Source organism: Ceratotherium simum, chromosome 2, assembly GCF_057802395.1.
Source record: "Ceratotherium simum simum isolate JZ-2026a chromosome 2, ASM5780239v1, whole genome shotgun sequence".
NCBI classification, from domain to species: Eukaryota; Metazoa; Chordata; class Mammalia; order Perissodactyla; family Rhinocerotidae; genus Ceratotherium; species Ceratotherium simum.
In genome coordinates, this window is record NC_141901.1 from 32,675,855 (window position 1) to 32,698,249 (window position 22,395).

The 22,395-nt window shown below is 37.4% G+C and overlaps 1 protein-coding gene across 2 annotated transcripts in view; it reads right to left on the reverse strand.

The window, feature by feature from the left end:
- The window catches only part of NUF2 (NUF2 component of NDC80 kinetochore complex), a 33,062-nt gene extending 15,742 nt beyond the window's left edge, over positions 1-17,320 (reverse strand). Inside the window, exons 1-10 of one of the 2 annotated variants that reach the window (XM_087440141.1) lie at positions 17,186-17,320; positions 13,231-13,373; positions 11,931-12,005; positions 10,676-10,752; positions 10,111-10,172; positions 7,372-7,469; positions 6,114-6,187; positions 4,800-4,896; positions 3,848-3,910; positions 1,311-1,448 (exon numbers count right to left, since the gene is read on the reverse strand). In XM_087440141.1, the coding sequence (XP_087296267.1) occupies positions 1,311-1,448; positions 3,848-3,910; positions 4,800-4,896; positions 6,114-6,187; positions 7,372-7,469; positions 10,111-10,172; positions 10,676-10,752; positions 11,931-12,005; positions 13,231-13,353 (807 nt within the window). In that variant the 5' untranslated portion in view covers positions 13,354-13,373; positions 17,186-17,320. The remainder of the gene's footprint in view (positions 1-1,310; positions 1,449-3,847; positions 3,911-4,799; positions 4,897-6,113; positions 6,188-7,371; positions 7,470-10,110; positions 10,173-10,675; positions 10,753-11,930; positions 12,006-13,230; positions 13,374-17,185) is intronic. The other variant, XM_014783296.2, reaches the window with a different exon arrangement.
- Positions 17,321-22,395: the final 5,075 nt, after the last annotated feature.

The following is a 22,395-nucleotide window of genomic DNA, read 5'->3' on the forward strand; positions in this document are numbered from 1 at the left end:
AATTTAAAAAAATCCATCTCAGTCCAAGATTATACAAATGTTCTCCTAAAATTTCTAAAATTGTTAAACTTTTTAATTCACATAGAGTTTATTTTTGTAAATGGTGCAAGGTGTAGACCCAACTCCCTTTTCTTCTAGATGAATAGCCAGTTGAACCAGAACTGTTTATTAAATAAACCACTCTTTTCTCCTAAATATTAAGATCTATTTCTGGGCTCATTTCTGTTCTGGTAATCTTTGTCTATTCCTGTGTGATGATTCTTAATTACCAGGAACAACATGAATAACAAATTCAGAGAAAAACCAGAAAAGTTTTTTTAATTAATAGTTTAAAAACCTTGCCTCATAAAGGATGCTAAATTGTCTACCCACTTCTACTTTTCTCCCACCCTACCTCAGTCCTTCTCCCACGGTAACCCATAATCTTTTTAAACGTAATCATACCATGTTCTAATATCCCCCTTTTAAACTAGTCAGTGGTGTGCCCTTGCTCCTAAGGTAAAATCCAGCACCCCAAATACTCTGCCTGCTGCCTATTTTTCCACCATCACCTCATGCCACTCTCCTTCTTATCCTTATCATGCTTTGTTCCTTGAACATACCTTGCTCCCTTCTACCTCTAAGATTTTGCATGTGCTGTTCCCTTAGCCTTGAATGTTCTTCCATGTACAAATTTAGTAGGATAACCTCTGCTCAGCCTTCTGATGTCAGCATAAATTTCTACCTCCTTCCTGCCTCCAACACTGATTTCCACAATACTAAATTAGGCTACCTTCATGGCATTATTTCAAAACACCCTATATTATTTTTTGTTTGTTTTTTTCCTCTTTTGGTGCTTTTTTTTAATAGACTTTATTTTTTAGACCGGTTTTAATTTCACAGCAAAATTATGCAGAAGATACAGAGATTTCCCATTACTTTCTGCCCCCAACATGCACACCCTATACTTTTTTTCATAATACACATTATAATTTGTAATTATATAAATGTTTATAAAATTATTTAATACCTTTCTCCCTTAAAATAAAATAACTAAGTCTCATGAGGAAGAGGCATTTCTGTTTTGATCATCCAGGGCAAAGCCTCAAAAATCTGTTGCATAATTGAACAAATATCCTGAAATTATACTTCTTTTCCCTACATCCACTTTAGGGAAGAACTACAAATTAGAGACAAGGGCAAAAAAAGCTTAAGGGGAAGAGAAGTATAGATAATCCGGAAATTAGAAAATTAACACACGATTAAATAAGAGTTGCTAAAAAGAAAAAAGATAGAAAAGCATAAAGCATTGAAATAAAAAAGAAACTCACCCTGGAATTTTTAAGCTTCTGGACTGTATCTTTCATTTTTTCTTTATAATTCTTAACCTTCTCTGGGGAATCCACAATTTTTGTTTTCAAACTCTCTTGTACTTCTTTCAAGGAAACCACTGACAATTTTAGTTCATTCTGTTGAGAAAACATTTTTATTTATGAGATGTAATAATGAAATCAGTGATCTACCATTACAATAATGGAAAAGAACAAAGAAACTAGGTCCATGTTCATTGTAGTGAGGGTAAAATTAAATTATGACCACATCACTCTCCTGTTTAATTGCTCACATTGGTCTAAAGGCCAAAGATAAGGCTCCTTGGCATGACATTCAAAGTCTTTCATTCTCTAGCTCTCACCCTCCTTTCCAGCCTCATCTTCCACCAGTTTCCTACTATAGTCTACAACCTGGTAATACCAGTCTTATGTTTGGACAACTATAACTGACCGCTCTTTGATCAGTATGCTCCTCTTCAATATCATCATCTCACTCCTGTACTCCCTGAGAGTTTCAATTAATTGTTGAAAATTCTGATCCCACTTCCTCTATATTCCTTCTATAAACAGTACAATTATTGTACATGCAACACTATACCTATGTATTTAACATGTGTTTCTAAATCGCTGAGCAAGCTGGGGTTGTGAATAGTTATCTTTATTCTCCCAGAGCCCAAATACAGTAATAGCACTGAGAAGGTGCTCAATACATGCTTGTTGAGTTAAAGCAAATTTCCTTCTTCTCCTGAATTCCAGACCATTTGGGGAATTGAGGTGAAGGGTATCCGAGAATTCTATTAAAACTTTTCTGCAAGTCTAAAATTATGTAAAATGAAAAAATATTTATATGAACTTCTTTCCCAAGTATTAATTGATAAATTATGTTTATACTGTTTTGGGACACTCTATGACTCTATCTACTGATATGGAAAGACTTCCAAGAAATATTAAGTGAAAGAATCAATTCACAGATCAACATATAACACAAACCCATTTCTATTAAAATAGAACCACACAGTGACAAATGCCTATATGCATCTATATGTGCATGAAATAGCATGGAGAAAGGACTAGAAGGGTATAAGCTCTAGGTAAAGCGGGCTGAGAGAAGAGGGCCTTTCATGTTTGGCACACTCTCTCTCTCTCTAAACATATATGTGTATATACATACACACACATAAAATAATTATATATACATATATAATAACACAAATACATATATAATAATATATAATAATACATATTACATATATATGTGTCATTTGAGTATTTTATAACAGGAATGTATTACCATATGACTTGTGTAATTTGTCTAAATTTTTTTTTAAAAAAAGAAAAAGTTCTTACCTTTTGATCAACTAACTCAGAGGCCAAAACTGAATGTCTAAAACAATATATTTCTGTTACGTTATTCTCAGAATTTAGCAAACCATCACATTATCTGCTCTCTTAATGCCCTACAAAATTAGAGATCATTTCCTTTACATTAGCATTGACTTTGATCATGTTTATTCCCTTTATAAAAAGATATAAAATACCTTTATATGAAAAAGATTAAAAAAAAAAAACCTAACTAAAAACATCCAATTTTGATAAGGATGTAGGGAAAGGAATACTTTCACATTCTATTGGTAGGAATGTAAATCGATATCTTTTTAGAAGTCAGTTTGGCAATTTTGGCCAAATTTAAATGTATATTCCTTTAACCCAGAAATCCTTCATTTAGGAATTTATTCTAAGATAAAAAGCAGCCTGGTGCACAAATATACTTGTACATGTAGGTGTGCAGCACACATATGATATTGTTCAACAAAATAAAAATATTAGAAACAATGTGAATGTCAATCAACAGGACACTAAAAGGATCTATATTATGATACATACATAGAATGCACAACAATATGCAGCTATTAAAATAATGAGCATCTTTATTGATGTGATTACTTATATTACATTGTTAAGTAAAAAAAAGCAAGTTTGAGACATGAGTATAATATCATTTATGTAAAATTATACATATATATGTATATTTGCATAGGGAAATGTAATCTATGATATCTATCAGATTGTGTGGTGAGCTTTCAGATGACTTTCACTTTTGTCATACATTTCTGTGTGTCCGTATTTTTTGTGTGTATGCGTGAGGAAGATCAGCCCTGAGCTAACATCCATGCCAATCCTCCTCTTTTTGCTGAGGAAGATTGGCCCTGGGCTACCATCCGTGCCCATCTTCCTCCACTTTATATGGGACGCCGCCACAGCATAGCTTGACAAGCGATGTATCGGTACACGCCCGGGTCCAAACCCGGGTTGCCAGCAGCGGAGTGCACGTACTTAACCGCTATGCCATGGGGCAGGCCCCTCCATATTTTTTAAAACAATACTCATCTATTATATTTAAATTGAAAAAAGTTAGTTTCATTTTAAGGGAACAAAGAAAAGGGAGAAATATATGACCATAATAACACACACAGTTAAAATACTCCTCCACACAAAATTTGTAAGCTTAAATGCTTGTTAAATGAAAAGATGCTTACCAAACGCTTGGTTTTCTCTGAAATATCTGACTTCTTTTGGGAATTTCCCTCTTGCAGCACTATCTAAGGAAAAAAGCAAACAACTGTTTTATAATGATTCAGAACAGATTTAAATTTAGCCACTCAACGTTTTCTTATTAAAAAAAGGCAAGAAAGGAGAAAAGTTAAATAGATTAGACCAGATATTCTCAAACTTCTTCTGTTCACAATGACCCTAAGCCAAAAGAAATCTCTAACAGTTCCTCTATGAAGTAGTTACATCCACGTAACTATGTAAGTATTTATGCCCTAACAACTTACGAGCCCTCTGAAAAGGTAATGCCTACAAATTGAAAGAAAAAATAATATTTTTACTTTAATCTTAACCAGAACTACTGCCAAGTTGGATGTGTGTACCTATTGGGCACTGCACAAATTCACACACCTTGGAATCAGACTGGACACAAACATTCTCATTTCCTGTTCCGTGATGATTTTCAAGTAGTATTTGTTTTTTATCATAGCAAATGCCAAACCCCCAGGTCCACAAAGATATGAAATGAGGGTAATGGGAGTTAATGTTGAAACTGTGAACTACCTTGAACTGGTAGTTCAAGAAGTGAATGACAGATGCTGAATATCGTTGCTTCCCTTGAAAATCTAAAATATCTTGAAGCAATCTTGAGAGTCTGCTGCAGTGTCCAGGGGGCCTCAGTGCACAGTTTGAGAACAGCAGGATTAGACATAGGAAAATTCTAAAAAGTTCCAGTCAACAAGACAGCATATAACTTCAACAACACAAATAATCATGGTTTGACATGGTTAACAGAAGTATATATCCATTACAAGGGGCACAGATGGGCACAGCAACAGAACCTATTTCTTTAGTTTAATTGAATGTAATGTGCTCTTACCCCCTCCACGTCTACAAAAAAAATTTATTTTTAATTTTAAGGTGTCTAAAAACAGATACCGTTTTTTGACGAAACTCTTGATTCAATGATTGCTGCAGCTCCTGAATATCATCTGAAAGCTGCTTGAACTCTGCTTGCTCTTCAACTGGAACAGAACTAAACACAGCAAAAGAGATTAAAATAACATATATCGAGTTCTTAACTTTGAAAAGCCAAAATGAAGTCTCTGTCCTCAAGTAACTTAAATGAAAAAACTATCTGCTTTCCTGTTTCTGAATTATCATCCTTCCATATGACAGTGATTTAAAATAGAGGACCTAGTCTATACTACAGAGATAAAATAAAAATCAGAGAGCAAAGGCTCTCATCTCCTCACATCTCTCTCTCCTGTACCTCCCATTTCTTCCATTTTACTAGTCGTTCTTAACAGCACTTACACATGTTCAAGTCTCTTTAATGCGAATGTCTCAACTTTAGTTTTTGAAACATGGTACAGAATTGTTATTTTAATTTTCATTTCCCTGACTGCTAGTGAGTATAACAATCTTTAAATATTTTTAATTAGCTATTTGCATTTATTCCTCTGTAAATCCCCTGTTTATAGCCTTTGCCCTTTTTCCTATTATCTTTTTTCCTATCAGTTTGTAGGAGCTCTTTGTATATAAAGAATGTTACATGGGCTTTGTTATTAGAGATAGTATTGCTTTGCTGCATATGTTGCAAATATTCTCTCCCAGTTCACCATTTATCTTTTGACTTGGTTTATGCTAAATTTATATTAAATTTTAATATCTGCTTCCTATTCCCAATCTTTTCAGCTTACTGCTGTCTCTAAAGATAATTTATATCACGGCAGGTTAGAAAAGCTCTCACCTGAAATAAATTCAAATATATTAACAAATTAAAAGAGGTTAAAAAGTCTTTCTGTTCCAAATCAATATATATAAGGCTAAGAAATCATAACTCTTGAATGATTCTCCTGACCTATGATTCAAAACAAAACAGAACAAAACAAACCTCTATTGAAGGAGTAAAAATTTTAACAGAATGAACTGATCTGAAGGAAGAAAGAGAGTCCAGTTAGCTAATGCTCACCACATGGGATAAATACTCCCAGACAGAATTTAGGAGAGTAAGTTAATGGCTTTAAACAAGGAAGGCTAATGCACTAACAACAAGAAAGAAGTAAAAGAATATATTACGCACTAAGAGTTAGAAAGAAGAAAAACGAGTTTTTGTTTTTTAGAAAAGGTAAACAAATTTAGTAAAGAAGATAAAAGAGACTTGATGCGGTGTGTAGGGTTATAAAATACTACTTACAATTCATTTTGCATTTTGAAATTACATTTTTTGATTTGAAATCTCCTACTTACTCAAGTCTCTCCAATTTCATTAAAGCCTCCTGGTGTGCGATATTTAACTGCTGCATTTTGTCCAGAGAAGATTTCTATCAATTTTAATAATTTCATATTAGTGCTTTTCAAATAAACAGTGATGTGTTTAAAACAATATCTACCAGTACAGACTGCAAATGTTTACTCACTCTACGACTTTCACCAACAGAAATAAGAAATCTGAGATAGAATTGGGCATTCTTGACAAGTGAGTTAGGAATTGCTTTATTCAACACATAAATGTTGAGTTCTCACCATAGTTGGGCCCTGTGCTGGGTGCTGGGAACACCCAAGAAGACTAACTTACAGTTCTGATTTAAGTAGCTCAGTCTCCTCAAAGAGTCAGATACATGAATATAAAACTACAAAACAACTTGTTACAGTACTGAATAAAATGAGAAACAAAAAGAGTGACATCCACCCCAACTTGTGTAATGGCTGGGGAGGAAGGTCACAGAGGGCTTTGTAGAAGAAATGATACAAGATGTCTGAGCTGTGTCTTAAAAAATGAGAAATTAGCCAAGCAAAATTGCGTGTCTGTGTGTGTTGGCACATACATTTGTAAGCTTCAGAGAGCGTGTGATGTTTAGGACGTATAAACTTAGTATGATTTGTGTACCTATATAGCTCAGTGTAGCTGGAGCTTAAGTTCCAATTGTCTGGTGTTACTCTGGTGCTTTTCTAAGAGTATGGTACCCCAAAACAAATCATACAGATGACCCAAAATCTTTCCAAATTCTCTAAATTGTTGATGAAATGAGTTTCTACCTGTTAAAGTGATTTGCTTAGACTGAATCTTATAATGCAACGCTGGGCAAGCATGATAAATAAAACATCCAATTAGGCCACTATTTAGAAAACAAATATAAATCTCAAATATCTCAATTATTTAAAAAACACTACACTATCTATTAAATTTCAAAGGAAAAAAAAGTGAATTTATCACTATTCTCTTCCCTTACATTTCCTAATATAGGAAGAGGAGACTCAGTTACAAGATTAAAACAAACAAAAAAACTCAGCCTTTCCCTAATATTACCAAATATCAAAGAAAGATCTCATTCTGAGATATGATTTCCAGTAACTAAAATCTGCAACTTCATATAAATATAAAAATAAATTTGATTCTAACGGACATACAATTAGATATTTGCGACAACCATTTCAAAACAGATGAGTAGTTCATAAATGAGGTTACTGATCTGGTATGTGACGCCAAAATATATTTAAATCTTACATATTGCCAAAGAAACTCCATATATGTCTCCCGGCAGGCTTCTCTGAAGTGAATAAAGTTGATAATGCCACTTAAAAACCGACTTGTCCGTTTTGCTTCTAAAATAGAAAGCAAGAGTCCTTAAATAAATCTTTGAAACAACATAATACAAAAATGAAAATTCATCCTCTCCCACCATCTACTCTGCTCATAGTATACAGAATTAAGCTGCGTGTGTGTTATAATTAACCAAAGTGCAGAAAATCTGCTCTAACTTAAAGATCAGAGCTACCTTTGCATTAATAACTAAAAATAAATAAATAAAAAGCAAACCATTTTTGGCCAGGAGAGAATAACAGAGACCAGATTTACTCTCCCATCTTAAACAACTAGCAAACCAGACAAAACATTTGAAGCAACAAATTTTAGACACTGGACAACTGGCACTAGAGGACACCAATCCCCCAGAGAAACAAGTGAGGTGAACCCTATTAATGCACCAGCCCACTCTGTGGAGAGTGTTTAGGCTGCACCCCTGGAGGGAGAATACAAACAGAACTCGGGTTGTGCTGAGTCATGAAGACAGAGTTTAGAGTTTGGAGAATTTTTAGAGTTCAGAGAGGCCAAGGCAACTAGAATTTACAAATTTATGAATTCTAATTGCCTTGGCCTCTCCAAACTGAACTCATCTTCACGACTCAGTCTTTATAAATATATCCTATAAATATATTCCATTTGCTCAAGAAGGTAGGGAAAAGCATCAGCATTATAAGGAGAAAAAGAGAAGATTTTTTAAAAAGACCTGAATCAAACTTATGTACTTGAAAAATAAAATATCCGAAATGAAAAATACACTAGATGGGATTAACAGCAGATCAAACCTACAGATGAAAGGATTAGTGAAACAGAAGACACGGCAATAAAAGCTATCTAAAATGAAGGCCAGAGAGAAAAAAACGGATAGAGCACCTCAGAGCTGAGGGACAATCTCAAGCAGCATAACAAATGTGTAATTGGAGTCACACAAAAAGCAGCAGCAGAAAAAACTTACAAAATAAGCTATTTTGTAAATTTGATAGAAATTATAAACATATCCTAGGAAGTGAGCAAATCTAAGCAGGGAAAACTAAAAACAGAAAGAAAATCCCAAAAAGTCACATTATAATCAAATTGCTATAAACCTGTAATAAAGAGAAAAATCTTAAAAGCAGCAAGAGACAGGAGGAGAACCAAGAGAGAATAACCCCAGGCTGAGTAAGCCAGTGGCCTGGATTACTAACTTGCAGGTAGGAATACTTGATAATGCCTTGGACCCACATGACACAGGGAATTGGAGCTGAGAGTCCTACAAGATACAGGACTCTAGAAAGGCTACATCCTTAGCAAAAAGGTAGATAAGGAAACGAAAAATCTCTCATACCAGTGCAGAGAAATGACAAAATTACTTAGTATCTCTTAGTCTTGTCTCTGGTGAGAAAATACTCTCCTCTGAGAATTCTAAACCTTGGGCCTTCCCCTATATGGATTTTTAGTTTGAATTAAACTATATATGTGGTCCAAGAACTGTCAAAATTAGGAATTAAGATAAAAAGTGGTCTTTAGCCAATGATAACCTTGAAATAACTGCCAAAGCAAAAAGTATCTCAAGAGGGATGTGGCCTCAACTCCAGAAGCAAAAGAAGACGACAGGACTACCCTGCTGAAGATGAGCTCAAATTTATAATCCGAAATTCATGTGCATGCACAAATGCGGGCACACACACAGAGAAGAAACAATCCATCATTAGTTTGTGGGATGCAGCTAAAGGGAAATTTATAGCACTAAATACCTATATTAGGAAACAAGAAAGGTCTCAAATTAATGGCCTCAGCTTCTATCTTAAAGAAACTAGGGGAAAAAAGGGCAAACCCGAATCAACCATGAGAAAAGATGGAATAACAATAAGCAAAGGAACCAATAAAATAGAAAACAGAAACAAAATACAGAAAAATCAATGAAATAGAAATCTGGTTCTTTGAAAAGATCAACAAAATTGATAAACATCTAGCCAGACTGGTCAGGGAAAAATAAAGAGTAAAGAAACAAATTAGTAATGTCAGAATGAGGGAGGGGACACCACTACTGACCCCAAAGACTGTTAAAAGGGTACAGAAAACTTAAGGACAACTTTATGCTAATAAATTTGCCAACTTAAATGAAACTGATAAATTCCCTGAAAAAGGAAAACTACCAAAGCTCACTCAGGAAAGAGGATAAAAAACAAAATTTTAAATAGCACACCACATCTCCTGTAATATAAAATAACCTGATGTATAAATATCAAAGAGTCAAATGAATTAAGGGACACAAATAGGAGAATTTTACATTCTAATATAATATTATGACTATTCTTATCAGTGCTAAAAGATATTTTCTTCATGGTAAAAAGTAATTGTTACATTTGATAAAATTGTTATGATGGAACCACTATGCAACATCACAGCTTGCATATTATTTGTATTCATATTCTCAAATTTACAGAACATTTTTCAAATGTAAGGAGTTAGGAAAAACTAGTCAGAAAAATTCATGTGCCCTACAAAGCTTTTCTGTGGCCCTACAAAGGAAAAAATTCCAATAATAAGATATAAAAAAATTCATCCTTAAGAATGGGATACACTTTTTAAAACCAATTTCCTTTTTTTTTTCACATTTACTGATGGACAGAACTATGTTAGATTGAAGCCAGGCATTAAAAATTGCTTTAAATTCTCACTTACTTGGATATAGAATATCAGCAATCTCAAAGTCATTTACCCGACAGATGGGCATAAATGAGTCCCTTGAAGATGAAGAAAGAATATTAAAAAGTGTATTGTAAATTATATACTAAGCCAGAGGATATAGACATCTTATTTCCAAAGAAGAATTTCTGGATATATTTCTCAATGTCAAAGAACCAAATCAGAAGTCTGCTACAATGCATAATACCATAGCACTGAAATCTACTTTTTCTGTACATTACACAGGTATGCACGCAATACCAAGATATAACAGTTATACATTCTAATAAACAACACACACTCTTGGCGGTACCAGGACTCTTTAAAAATGCAAAACCCTCCAACAATTTTAGATTGACAACTTCTTAAAACTTCAGCTGAAAGTGCCACAGGTGGAGGCAGTTATCTGTTTGCTGAAAGTCTACAATTTTGAATATATATGGGATGGAGTAGATAGGAAGGTGGTAGAAATTCCTTCCCCAAGAAAATCACGTCATTAAGAAAGTTTAACATAATATAAATATGAATGGAGACTACAAAAATAAAATGACTCTTTACTCACAGATGAATAAATAAATTGCTGACTGGTAAGAAGCCTTCCATTATATGTGGATACATGACTTCAGAGTTCACTGGCATCTAAATGTAATAAATCACAAAATCTAACTTACACATTGATTAGACAAAATGAGAAAAATCTTCAACCTCAAGAAAGCTTAATCATAGATTAAGATCAAAATATACTAACATTTTCATTTAATTAAAAAAAAAACAACAAATAACACAGATCCTAGCACAAAACTAGAGTCATCATTAATATTAATACTAGGTTCACAATGGGTGCTCAATAAAGTTTTTTTAAATGAATGAAAAAATGAAGGGGTAATGGTTAGCATTTACTAAATATCAAGTACTATGTTAAACATTCTACATATATTCTCTCTTTTTTTTTGAGGAAGATTGGCCCTGTGCTAACATCTGCTGCCAATCTTCCTTTTTTTTCTTGTTTCTCCCCAAAGCCCCAGCACATAGTTGTGTATCATAGTTGTAGAGTTGTAGTTCTTCCATATGGGACACCGCCTCAGCATGGCTTGATGAGTGGTGAGTAGGTCCGCGCCCTAGATCCGAACCGGCTGCTGAAGCAGAACAAGCGAACTTAACCGCTCTGCCACCAGGTCGGCCCTGTCTTTTAATTTTTATAATAACCCTAGGACAGAGCGCTATCCCTATTTTATAAAGAAATTAAGCCTTAGCAAGGTTTCATAGCAAATAAGTGGCAAAGCCTTTAATTTTTAAACAATATGCAGTAACACTGATGACATTCTACAGATATTACATTTTTAGTGCATCTTCAGATGATGCCCTGATGATTTAATGACAACAAAAGATTTAAAAAAATGATCTTCCTTCTAGAAACACCCAATTTGCTAAAAGCTCAGTTGCCTGATTTCAACTGTTTTCTATCTTAGGGCATATCTTCTACTCTAATTAGGGAGTCCTTCCTGAGAAGAGAACAGTGTCTGTGAAGACTGTGCTGTTGTTTTTAGTCTCTGAAGACAAACCTGTAAATGTGTGAATAACTGCACAGCGTCAATAATTTGTGTCCTTAAGTCTTTTACCATAGTTTTCATTTTACTAAAGCTATCAATATAAACCATTATTATGCCAAAGATTCCTTTGTAAGTGACATTAATTTTATATAAGCCTTTGATTTTATTAAAAATAAAGTCAAGAACTTCCTACCCTGAAAATCAGTAAGCAATGTGAGCAGGAGAAATGCAGCAAAAGAACGTAATTTTGCATCATCTTAAACCCACCATGTAAAAATGCTCCAGTCGGATTCCATATACTATCTGTAAGGCTCTCATGTAGATCATGTGCAAGACTTCAGGCTACAGGAGAAAAACAACTTTAACACTCTGATGCAAGACTCTAAAGCTGTATCACTCTCATCATGACTGTCCAATATTGTAGTCAATGGATGCAAAGAAGAAAAGAATAACAAAATTATTCTGTTTCTCTTGAAAATATTTCTTAATTTTTCCAAATTTTAAAACACCTTATACACTTATCAGTTTGCTCATGTAATAAGTGGTCAATAATATCAGTTGTTTAAGCTTATTTACAGAATTAGAGCAAAGGTATCCAAATCCAACCCAAGAAATCTATCTACATTAGGGAATGGAGGAAGGAAGGGTTAGTCTCTCAAAACAGGTCATCAGGCATGTGGCAAAAATAATGACACATTGAGGGTGTATTTTTTTAAAGACCATGAGAAACCTTGTTTGATGCCTTAGGTGTTAAGGTTTCCTTAGATGTTAAAGTTTAAGTGAACACTTTGGTCTATGGGATATAAATTTAATAGGATAGTACAGGATTTTTAAAAGTTTTATCTTCTAAATCATCAGTTCCCCAATGCTGGCCTGTAGAAGCTGTTCTGATCCATATACAAGTTCATTTATTCTGAGATTACTCCAACCATTTTAAAGAATTAAAGGGGCACCGAGATCAAAAAGTTTGAGTTCTACATCATGAAAACGGGTTTATGATGTTATCCCTTCAAGACCAATGCAGGAAACTGGAAGGAGACTTTGGGATTTTCTGCGACACATAAATAGTTCATTTTTGCATTTAATAACTAAAGATATAAAAAAAAATGTCAAAACAAGTCAATTCCCCCTTAGGTCATAAGGCAAGAAAATTAATCTGTAAGTTTCCAAGGAGGATTGTTCCTAAGCACTTTTTGTGGTTGGAAACCACTTGAAGTAAGTTTCTTCAAGCCCTGTCAATAAATGATATCCTCAGACCACCACTCCAATAATAAAAAAGTTAATATACTTTAATATGTTTATGGTTTAGAAGCTTTCTTTTTTTTTTTTTTTCAAGAAAATGACCATATTAAAGAATTGAATTCCTAATGGGAATGTAGAAGTTGCCCCCCCAATATAAATTTAATGTTATTTTAAAATTACACTAGGTGAGAGATTTTTCTCTGGATTAAAATGACTAGCCTACATCAAATAGCAGGGTACATGCCCTTCTCCACACACTATACACCTAGAAGTTTAATTTGTTTTCAAACACCATCAGGCATATGCAAACATGACCACATTTTACCTTTGGATTTGGATAAAGATCATTCTTGGAGAGGTTTTTACCATCAGGTCCTGTTAAGATTTTGTTTCGAATATGAACCACAATCTCAGCTACATTATATCTGGGGAAGGACAAAGTTTCCATCTTGGGAGGCTCCTGCTAGTCTGAAGGAAGAAAAAAACAAAGATCACAAACATGACACAACCAGCAGTTCTCATTATCTAGAAGCTGATAAACATAAGGACAAAATTAACAAGCCAAGGTTTAACTATCCATAGCAGTGTCAACTATCATCAACCATCCTAGTAAGGTAACACAAATTATATACATATCTGCCAAAATAATTTTTATTCTAAAGCGATACAGTCATTTTCTAATGTTCCTAATGCTGTTCTCTTTTACATGGGAAAGAAAACTTTGGCTGAAGAGACAGATGAGAAACCATGTTTTCTTTTTTAAATGATGGGGACACAGGGTTTAACAAGATTTATCCTGAGAATTAATCCTCAAAGCAAGATACATAGGCAACACTATCAGCAGAATCTATATATAAACAATAGCAACAGGGTAGATAATAAAACTGTGCTCTTTGACATCCTATGCAATGGACACATAGCGAGATAGATGATAAAGTTTAAGATGCAAGTAGGAAGAGAGAAAAAAACAAACAGTAAGAATAGAATGCTGTAATTGACAGGAATTCAATTACCAGAGTGAAAACTTTAAAAAAAAAGACGACTTCTCCTAATGTCCTCGGATAATGAGATAATCCCACCCACAGCAGTGTTCCTAGAGCAATAGTTCTTACAATTTTGCCCCCCAAGGGACATCTGGCAATGTTTGGAGACATTTTTGGTTGTCAAGACTGGAGTGGGGTTGCTACTGGAATCTAGTGGGTAGAGGCCCAGCATGCTGCTGAACATCCTACAATGCATAAGACAGCCCCCCACAGCAAAGAATTATTCAGTCCAAAACGTCGATAATGCTGAGGTTAAGAAATCCTGCCCTAGAGCCTTGCACTGAACTCTGTTATAATACTTGCGTCTGTGGTACTGTGATTGCGTTTATAGAACTCTGGCACTACATCATAAGCCCCCAGTACGCTAAGACCCTTCCATCTCTCTAGCTGTGCCTAGCAGAACAGCAGTAGTAATAGTAACAGCAAGAGGAGCAGCAGCAACAGAAGCCACTGCACCAGCCACCCAAGTTAACAATACTGGTTACCCAAGTTAACAATACGGGTTTCCCTCTCTATCCGCAAGTTCGCTTTATGCCACTTCACTTGGATGAAAGAGTAAAGGTATCAATAACCACACGAAATCCGAGGAGGATTTTTAACTTTAGGGAGGAAGGCGAAAATAGCTTTCAGCGTTTGTTTTGTTTTGTTTATAGAGGCAGCGCGCACCCCGAGCAGCGACAGTGGCGCTGCCAAGCTCATTCCCCGGGAACTACACTCAGCATCAAGCCGCCACAGCTTTGAACTGCGTCTATGAGCATCTGTGCTTTATCTCGATTTATTTTGGTTATTTTTTTGGGTGTGGGGACGCTCAAAAATTTTTCCCATATAAATTAATGGTAATTGCTTCTTTGCTTTATGCCATTTCGGCTTACAAAAGGTTTCACAGGAATGCTCTACCTTCCCATAGTGGGGGAAACCTGTACCTGTTTTATTATCTACAGATCCTTTACTCTCTAAAGCAGCAGCATGATCCCAGAGATCCAATGTGAAAATTTGCAATTTCGCAAACACACTGTAATGACCCACAATTCTGGAAATCTATTTCTTAGGCTCCTAATGTTTCTTAGGGTTAAAAAGCAGCTTTGGCAACTTGCCTAACCTCTGACAATGTAGGAAGCCATTCTAAAAGACGACTGACAAATAACTTCCCAGTTCTGTTTGAACACTTGCAAACATCAGAATCACTAACTCGCAAGGCAACTTTTTTCCAACTTAGTATGGCTCTAACAATTAGATAACTCTTCCTCAAACTGTGTAGAAATCCGTTTGTGAACTTTTGCCTACTGGTCCTCTTTCTAGTCACTGCAACTACACAGAATATATTAATTCCTGTTTACATGACTCCACTTTCAAAAATGTAAAGAAAGCTATCATGTCTCTGTTTAGCCCTCTCTTGTCTAAGGTAAGAGTAGGTTAAGTACAGCCACTCCTTATATGACACTGTTTTAGAAACTTTACCATTCTACTCACTTTCCTCTTAAACAAACTATTTTGTCAAAGTCATCTTAAAATGTAATGCTCAAACTGAACACAATACTCCAGATATGGTCTGCCTAGGGCAGAGTATTAATACAGCTGGCAGCGGCAACTGCTGATCTAGTCTACAACTGTACACTTGCTGACAAATACATATATGTGATCAACTGAACCTCTCAGAACTTCTTCAATAACCCACTTATACCAAGCCAGGACTTCTCCCTGTTCTTCTTACATAGTTGATTATTTGAACCTTTAGCAAGGATATGCACTTGCTACCACTGAATTTCATAACTTCAAGCTTTCATTCTATAACCAGCATCTTTTTGAATCCAGAATCTGACACCTCACATATTAGATGTCCTTTTCAGCATAAATATGCATTCTACATTTTCATCTAAGTCCGATTTAAAAATCGTTGATAAAAAAGACTTGGCCAAAGAAAGACCATAGAAAAAGCCACTTTTCCGAAACAAGCTATATCTGGATTGGAGATTATCACAATAGAGAAAGAGTAGGTGCAAAATATCTTCATAATTATTATCACACATCCCTCTCTTCTCTCTAATATGTCTTGTACACTTTGCTATCAGACTAATCCTTATAAAACACTGAATGCATCATGTAACATCTTTACAAAAATACTTCAATTACTCATCCTATCCACCACATCAAATTCAAATTTTTCTGCTTGGTTTGTAAAACCTTCCATAACTTAATACCCTAATGATTTTCTGTTCCAAGTTTGTCTCCTCCAAGATGTTTCCCAAACTTCCAATACGTCCTTTTGGAATCACCTCCCATATCCAATTTCTATCTTTCTTTGATAGTACAATTTCGGTTCCAATTCATTCATGTGTGTCTGGGGAGAGGCAGAAGAGGGGCAGAGAGAAGAGGCAAAGAGGGGGAGATGGGGAGAGAGGGGTAACAGAGGCCTTCCAACTACACAGTTTGACCTCTTTGGTGGGATAAAGTATATAAATGACCTAGTCTATGTAAAGTGATGCTCAGATCGCCTAGCAAGCTGCAGAGATTAACTGCTAATTACCCCTCAGTTTCTCATTTATTATGCAACACCACGATGCTCAGCAGAGTAGGCATTGAAAGAATACCTGTTAAATTTTACACACTTCGTTTTGCTAAAATAAACTAGTTCGTAGAAATCAAAATTTCAGTAGACAGAGTCTAAACAAAAACAAACAGAAATGACTCTCAACCTCCATAAATTAAGTAAAAAGTTTCCTGAACTCATTCAGGGAAAATGACCCTGTTACGCACGCATGCATAGTACCGTACATACATACATAATCTCTCCCTTTGATTTTTGGATTAAGTATGATATTTTTGCTGTTTGAGTCTTGGTTTTGGATTTGTTTAAGCGATGTCTGAGCAATGGAGATCTGCAGAAAGCTGACGAGCATCTGCAATCCCACTGCTTTCTAAATAAATAGGTTAAAAAATATAAATACAAGCTTAAATTGACCAGCTTCAGCTCAAGTTTCTTCCCCTGGTCTACGCTGCAGCAGACAACACCCGTTAGTTTCGCAGGAACTGAGCGCAGGTTGTTTCTGGGACGAAAATCAAATAAAAACGACCTAGGCGCTCGCCCCACCCCCAGGGGCTGGCTTCTCCAGCCTCCTCCACAGCGCTGCGCGCAACAACACTGCCAGGCCCCGCGTCCTGGCTCCTGCCCGCGCCTCCCGAGGGACAGGGCGCCCTCAGCCTCCCTGCCTCCGTCCTCCCGTGTCCGTTCGCGCTCACCTACCGCACCAGCAGCCCACAGGAAGGCGGCGAGTTTGGAGAACAAACACAGAAAAACTCAAACACCAGCAAACATCAACCGTTCTCCCTTTTCAAACCTGCCGCCTCCTACTGGAAGTCCCGCCCCGTTCCGCCCCGCCCACTTCCTGCACTCCGGCCGCTCCGGGTGCCGGTAGGGCTCAATAGACCCAAGGCGGGCGGGGCTCGAATTGCGAAGGAGGGCGCCGGGCTCCCGGCGGAACCGTCTTCCGCGGGGTTGGCGAAGTGTAGTCGGAATCGGATTCCGCGGGAAGTGGGAGCGCCGCAGTGGGAAGGAGGTGTTCCGGAGTGGGCGTTCATTGCGAGTGCTGTGTATCTCTTCCAGACCTTCAAGTGGGCTCAGAGTCCGAAGTGAAGAGCAAAAGCAATTGGAGGGTTTCTGGAGACTTGAACGAAGCTCAAGGTGACAAGGGAGAGAGGACGTGGGGATGTCAGTGGGGCGGGGTAAGTCATAGAGGCCCAGAGTAATAATAGTAACACCGATATTTTTGAGTATTGACTATGAACCGCCGAGTTCGGTGTTAGATACTTACAGGCATCATCTCATTTAGGTGTCCTTAAAAGAGAGGAGGGGTCGAATAGATACTATGAGCAAATGAGGGCTCTAAATCAGGGAGATTGTGCACCTGGCCCAAAACTAGGCACAAGTAGCGTGCACAAATAGCATAACCGGTATTTGGACACAGATCCTCTGATTCTGCGTTGGTGAGCACTTTTACAGGCGAGAACACGGGCGTTCAGAAGTGATTTGTTCCAACTGTACAGTAAGTGGCACTATCTAGGGTAGAACCCAGGTCTCCTGATCTTAGCTTCTCCCTCTTCCCTTCGTGCCTCACAGGAGCCAGGCACTCCAGTGCTTCCCAACACTGAACTGGTCCCCAGACTTGCCCTTCCTTGCGTGAGTTGGAGTCTTCGGATAAGGGGCATGAAAGAAGGGCACTTCATACACGATCACAAGTCAGGGAATTGCAGCAGAAGACGTGGCTGGCCTAGTTGTCAGGAGGAAAAACCATTTATGTTTACTGCGGTTGGGGGCGCTAGAGGACATAAGAGGACTTGCTTCTGACCGCAGGGTACAGTATTATCTGGTGAGGGTCGTAGTTTGGCTGAGGAGTCTGGACCGAATGAAGTGAAAAATAATGCTCCAAAGATTGTGTTGAAAGTAGACACAAATTCTGGTGCTTTGTTGTGGGAGATGAAAGACTATATGGATACAGAAGTTTATACCGATCCTAAATAAAAATATGTTTCATGTTCAGTAGTTTAGGGCATTTTCCCTTTCTGAGCCAATTTACTGATGTAATTCTCAAAGTCAAAAATCTACTAAAACTCAAAAGTAGATTAGGAAATAGATTTTAAAAAATATCAGAGTCAGGGCCAGCCCCAGGTCATAGTGGTTAAGTTCGTGCACTCTACTTTGGCAGCCGGGGTTCAGAGGTTCAGATCCCGGCCATGGACCTACACCCCACTTATCAAGCCATGCTGTGGCAGGCTCCCACATATAAAGTAGAGGAAGATGGAGATAGATGTTAGCCCAGGGCCAATCTTCCTCAGCAAAAAGAGGAGGCGGATTGGCAACAGATGTTAGCTCAGGGCTAATCTTCCTCATAAAAGAAAAAAAGGGAATATCAGAGAGTCAGTGAGGAAAGGAGAGAAAAAAGACCCTTCTCGCTGGCGCTTAAATTGATTACTTATGCATGCACATCCTCCACTAGGCCATATCTCCTTATAGCATAATGGCTGGGGGTCAGCAAGAGCTGGGTTTAAATCCCTGACCGCACTGCTTACTACCTCTGTGGACTCAGGCAAGTTGTTTAACCTAACTAAACTAGTTTCCACATCTTTAAAATAGCAATAATAGTCTTTATGTGATTTATAGAGTGTCGTAAAGATTAAGTGGATTAGTTCATGTAAAGTGCTTGGTAGAATTGTGAGCATTTGGTAAGTATTAGCTGTTATTTTGACTGTTATTATTTATACATTGTCCCTAGTAAAATATCTTGCAAATGGTAAGTGCTCAACAAATGTCTGGACTGTTGTTGAGAGTGCAGACAAGAAAAGAGTGACCTGTATGTAAGCCAAGAATAGAATGGACCATATGGAGAGAGAAAAATGAAGTAAAGGAAGAGCAGGACAACTGTATCTACAAAATAGTAATTGTTTATTTGGGGGATAATTTGACTATAGATATGGCAAATTGATAATTATATTGGAATTAAAATTATTTATGAAAAAACGAATGGATATTTATTCAGATTATCTCAAATTACAGGGTAAATCTGACTTTTTCAAAATTCAGTTGCCTGTTACTGGTCAGTGTGAAGTGGAGGGCGGAACATCGGAAATCTCTGCCTAGACTTTCTAGAGTTTTCTCATCATCCCTAAAGACACTACAGCAGAAAATAAGACTCCAGTATTCTTTATGACTGTAGCATCTTTTTTGTCTGTACCTATGTACCCTCACATGCTCTATATATGCTCTTCTGTTTCATTTTCCCTGTCAGCCCTCCTGCCATTACCTCCCTTCGCAGCCTAGACTGTGCGGTTTATCAACATCCAAAGTCCCTGTGTCCGATGCCTCGGACCCAGGGCCTGTCAAAACCTTAACCCTGAATTTATCACATAAATCCCCACCTGGGTACCCTGGAGAAAATAACACAGAGTGACATATGACAGATTCTTGGTCTCCAGCTTACCCCCTGATTCTTGACAATCTTTTATTATCAGTTCCTCTTATAACTTGCAGGGATTTCTCACAAACTACCACTTTCCTCAAAGCCCTTTCCAACCTCAACTCCTCTCTTTGTTAGAAGGTGACCAGAGTAGTCTAAAAAGTATTTTTGAAGCAGTTACCACACATTCACACTCATCTGCAATTTTTATGCCTGTTGCTTTTCTAATTTTAATTCTGTGTTCCCTTTCTAGATTACACTTTAGAGGCTGGATGACAGACCTGTAAGGACTGAGCAAACCTTTGAGTGACAAGGTGGGGGTGCCCGGTGAGACCATGGCAGCATACAACTGGGTCTTTATCTTCAATGCAAGTGGTTTTCCTGTGGTAGCTAGTGCTTTTGGTTAACATAAACAAATCTCTTTTTTAAGTGATAGGGGTTCCAAATTGTTGTTTCTGCTTTGTTTTTAGCAGATAAATAAGGGTGAAAAGTTGATTCACTTGGTCTAGCATGGTAGGAATAGGTGAATACCAAGAATGTGTCCTACTCCTTACTTGCCATCAAGCACCCACTCATTTGAGTACAGATTCCCTAGGGGCCACAGACATTTCCAGTAACCTTGTTCCCAGTTAATTGAGAAAATTCAAGCCATCGTGCAACATATGCCTTAACTCCCTGCCTCCCCATTTCCCCATTTTCCCTCACTGGCACATTTATCTACCTCTCTCTTATCTATCTCAGAAGATGAAATGTAACTCTTCAAAGTATGCTTCTCTTTCTAGACCTCTCGGCCACATTTGATACCATTGATCAGACCCTCCCTGAAACCTAACTCCCTTTGCTTCTCTCTTGTTTCTTCTACCTGCCTCACACTTCTTACGGGGCTTTTTCTCTGCCTGCCCTTTAAATAGTATAACTTCCAACCTTGGTTTTTTGTCTATCTTCCTCTTGGGAGTATCATCCACTCTCATTGTTTTAATCTATTTGCTTATGGATCCTAAAACTGCTGCTCTCTCTGACTTCTCCCTTGAGATTCAGACTTATTTCCTTGCCTTCTGGATAGATCCTTGCGGGAGGGCTCATGAGCCCTTCAAACTCTAATTTGTCTCTTCCTTTCATTTCAACTAGCAGTCTCTCTCTCTGCTGCTGTCCAGTGTTACCGCTCCCACCTACACCCCTAAATTCATCTTGTAAGTAGCAGCCAGAATGATCAATCTCAAATGTAAATCTGACCATTTCACTTGTCTACTTAAATTTCTACTATCCCTTCCCCCATGACCTCCAAGATAAAGTCTGACTCCACAGCCTGGCTGGGACCTCCATCATCTTGCCATAGTTTATGTTAACAGTCTCATTTCTCATCATACCCACTTCCTGTTTATGAGGCTGTTTTACACTTTGAGACCTTTCCTCATGACCTTTTCTCTGGACTGTCTTAGTTTTCTTTGCCTGACTCTTACTTATCCTTGTTTTTCAGATATCTTCCAAGAAGCCTTTCCTTACCCCATATTCTGAACTAGTTGACTTTCCTCCTGGCTTTCTTGGCATTCATTTATTCATTCAAAAAATATTGAGCCCCTTATTTTGTGCCAGACACTGAGCTAGATAGTGGAAATATAATCATGAACAAGCAAATGTGGTAGTAACCAGTCTAATAATTGACCTGACAGAGCTTGTATTCTCATAGGGAAGAGAGACAAGTAATTTAAAAAAAAATGTAGTTCAGTCTCATTGTCTCCATGCTTGAGACTAGCTAGGAATTGGCTAGGGTAGGGTGGAGGGCAAGTGTTACAGATAGAGGTAACAACTCTTGTCAAGGCTTAGACATGAGAGAGCACAGTGTGGGAACAGAGATTCTGGACAGAGGGTGAGAGAGGTAAATAGGGACCAGATCATGAAGAGCATTACTAGTCATGTTAAGGAGTTTGGACTTCCTCCTAAAGGTGACAGTAGTTTGAAGGGTTTCAGCATGATTAGGTTTGTATTTTAGATGATGAATCTGGCTACTGTGAGAAAAATGGAACTGAAGAGCGGCAAGACTAGAGGGAGGGAAACGAGTTAGGACGTCATTGTAGTAATCCAGGGAAAAGAAGATGGCAGCCTGTACTAAGGTATTGCCAATGTGGATGGAAATACATCCCCAAGGAATTTAGGAAGTAGAAGTGGCAGGACGTGATGACTGATTGAATTGGGAGGGCAGAAGTGAGAGAAATCAAGGAAATAGAGTTCCATAAACAAGTTTTGGTGAAGACAGGAACTACCCTGTTTGCTATCATAAATCCACAGCCTAGGACAAGTCCTTCCTTAGACATTGTAGATGCTTGGTAAACATCTATTGCATGAAGGAGAGTTTTCTGGCTTGAGCACCTAGATAAATGGGGTGCCATTTTCTGATTTAGGTAACATAGAGGCAAACTCATTTTGGGAGGTGACTGGTCATTGACTTTTGGACATGTCTAGCTCAAGATGCCTGTGAGATGTACACATGAAAATGTCCAG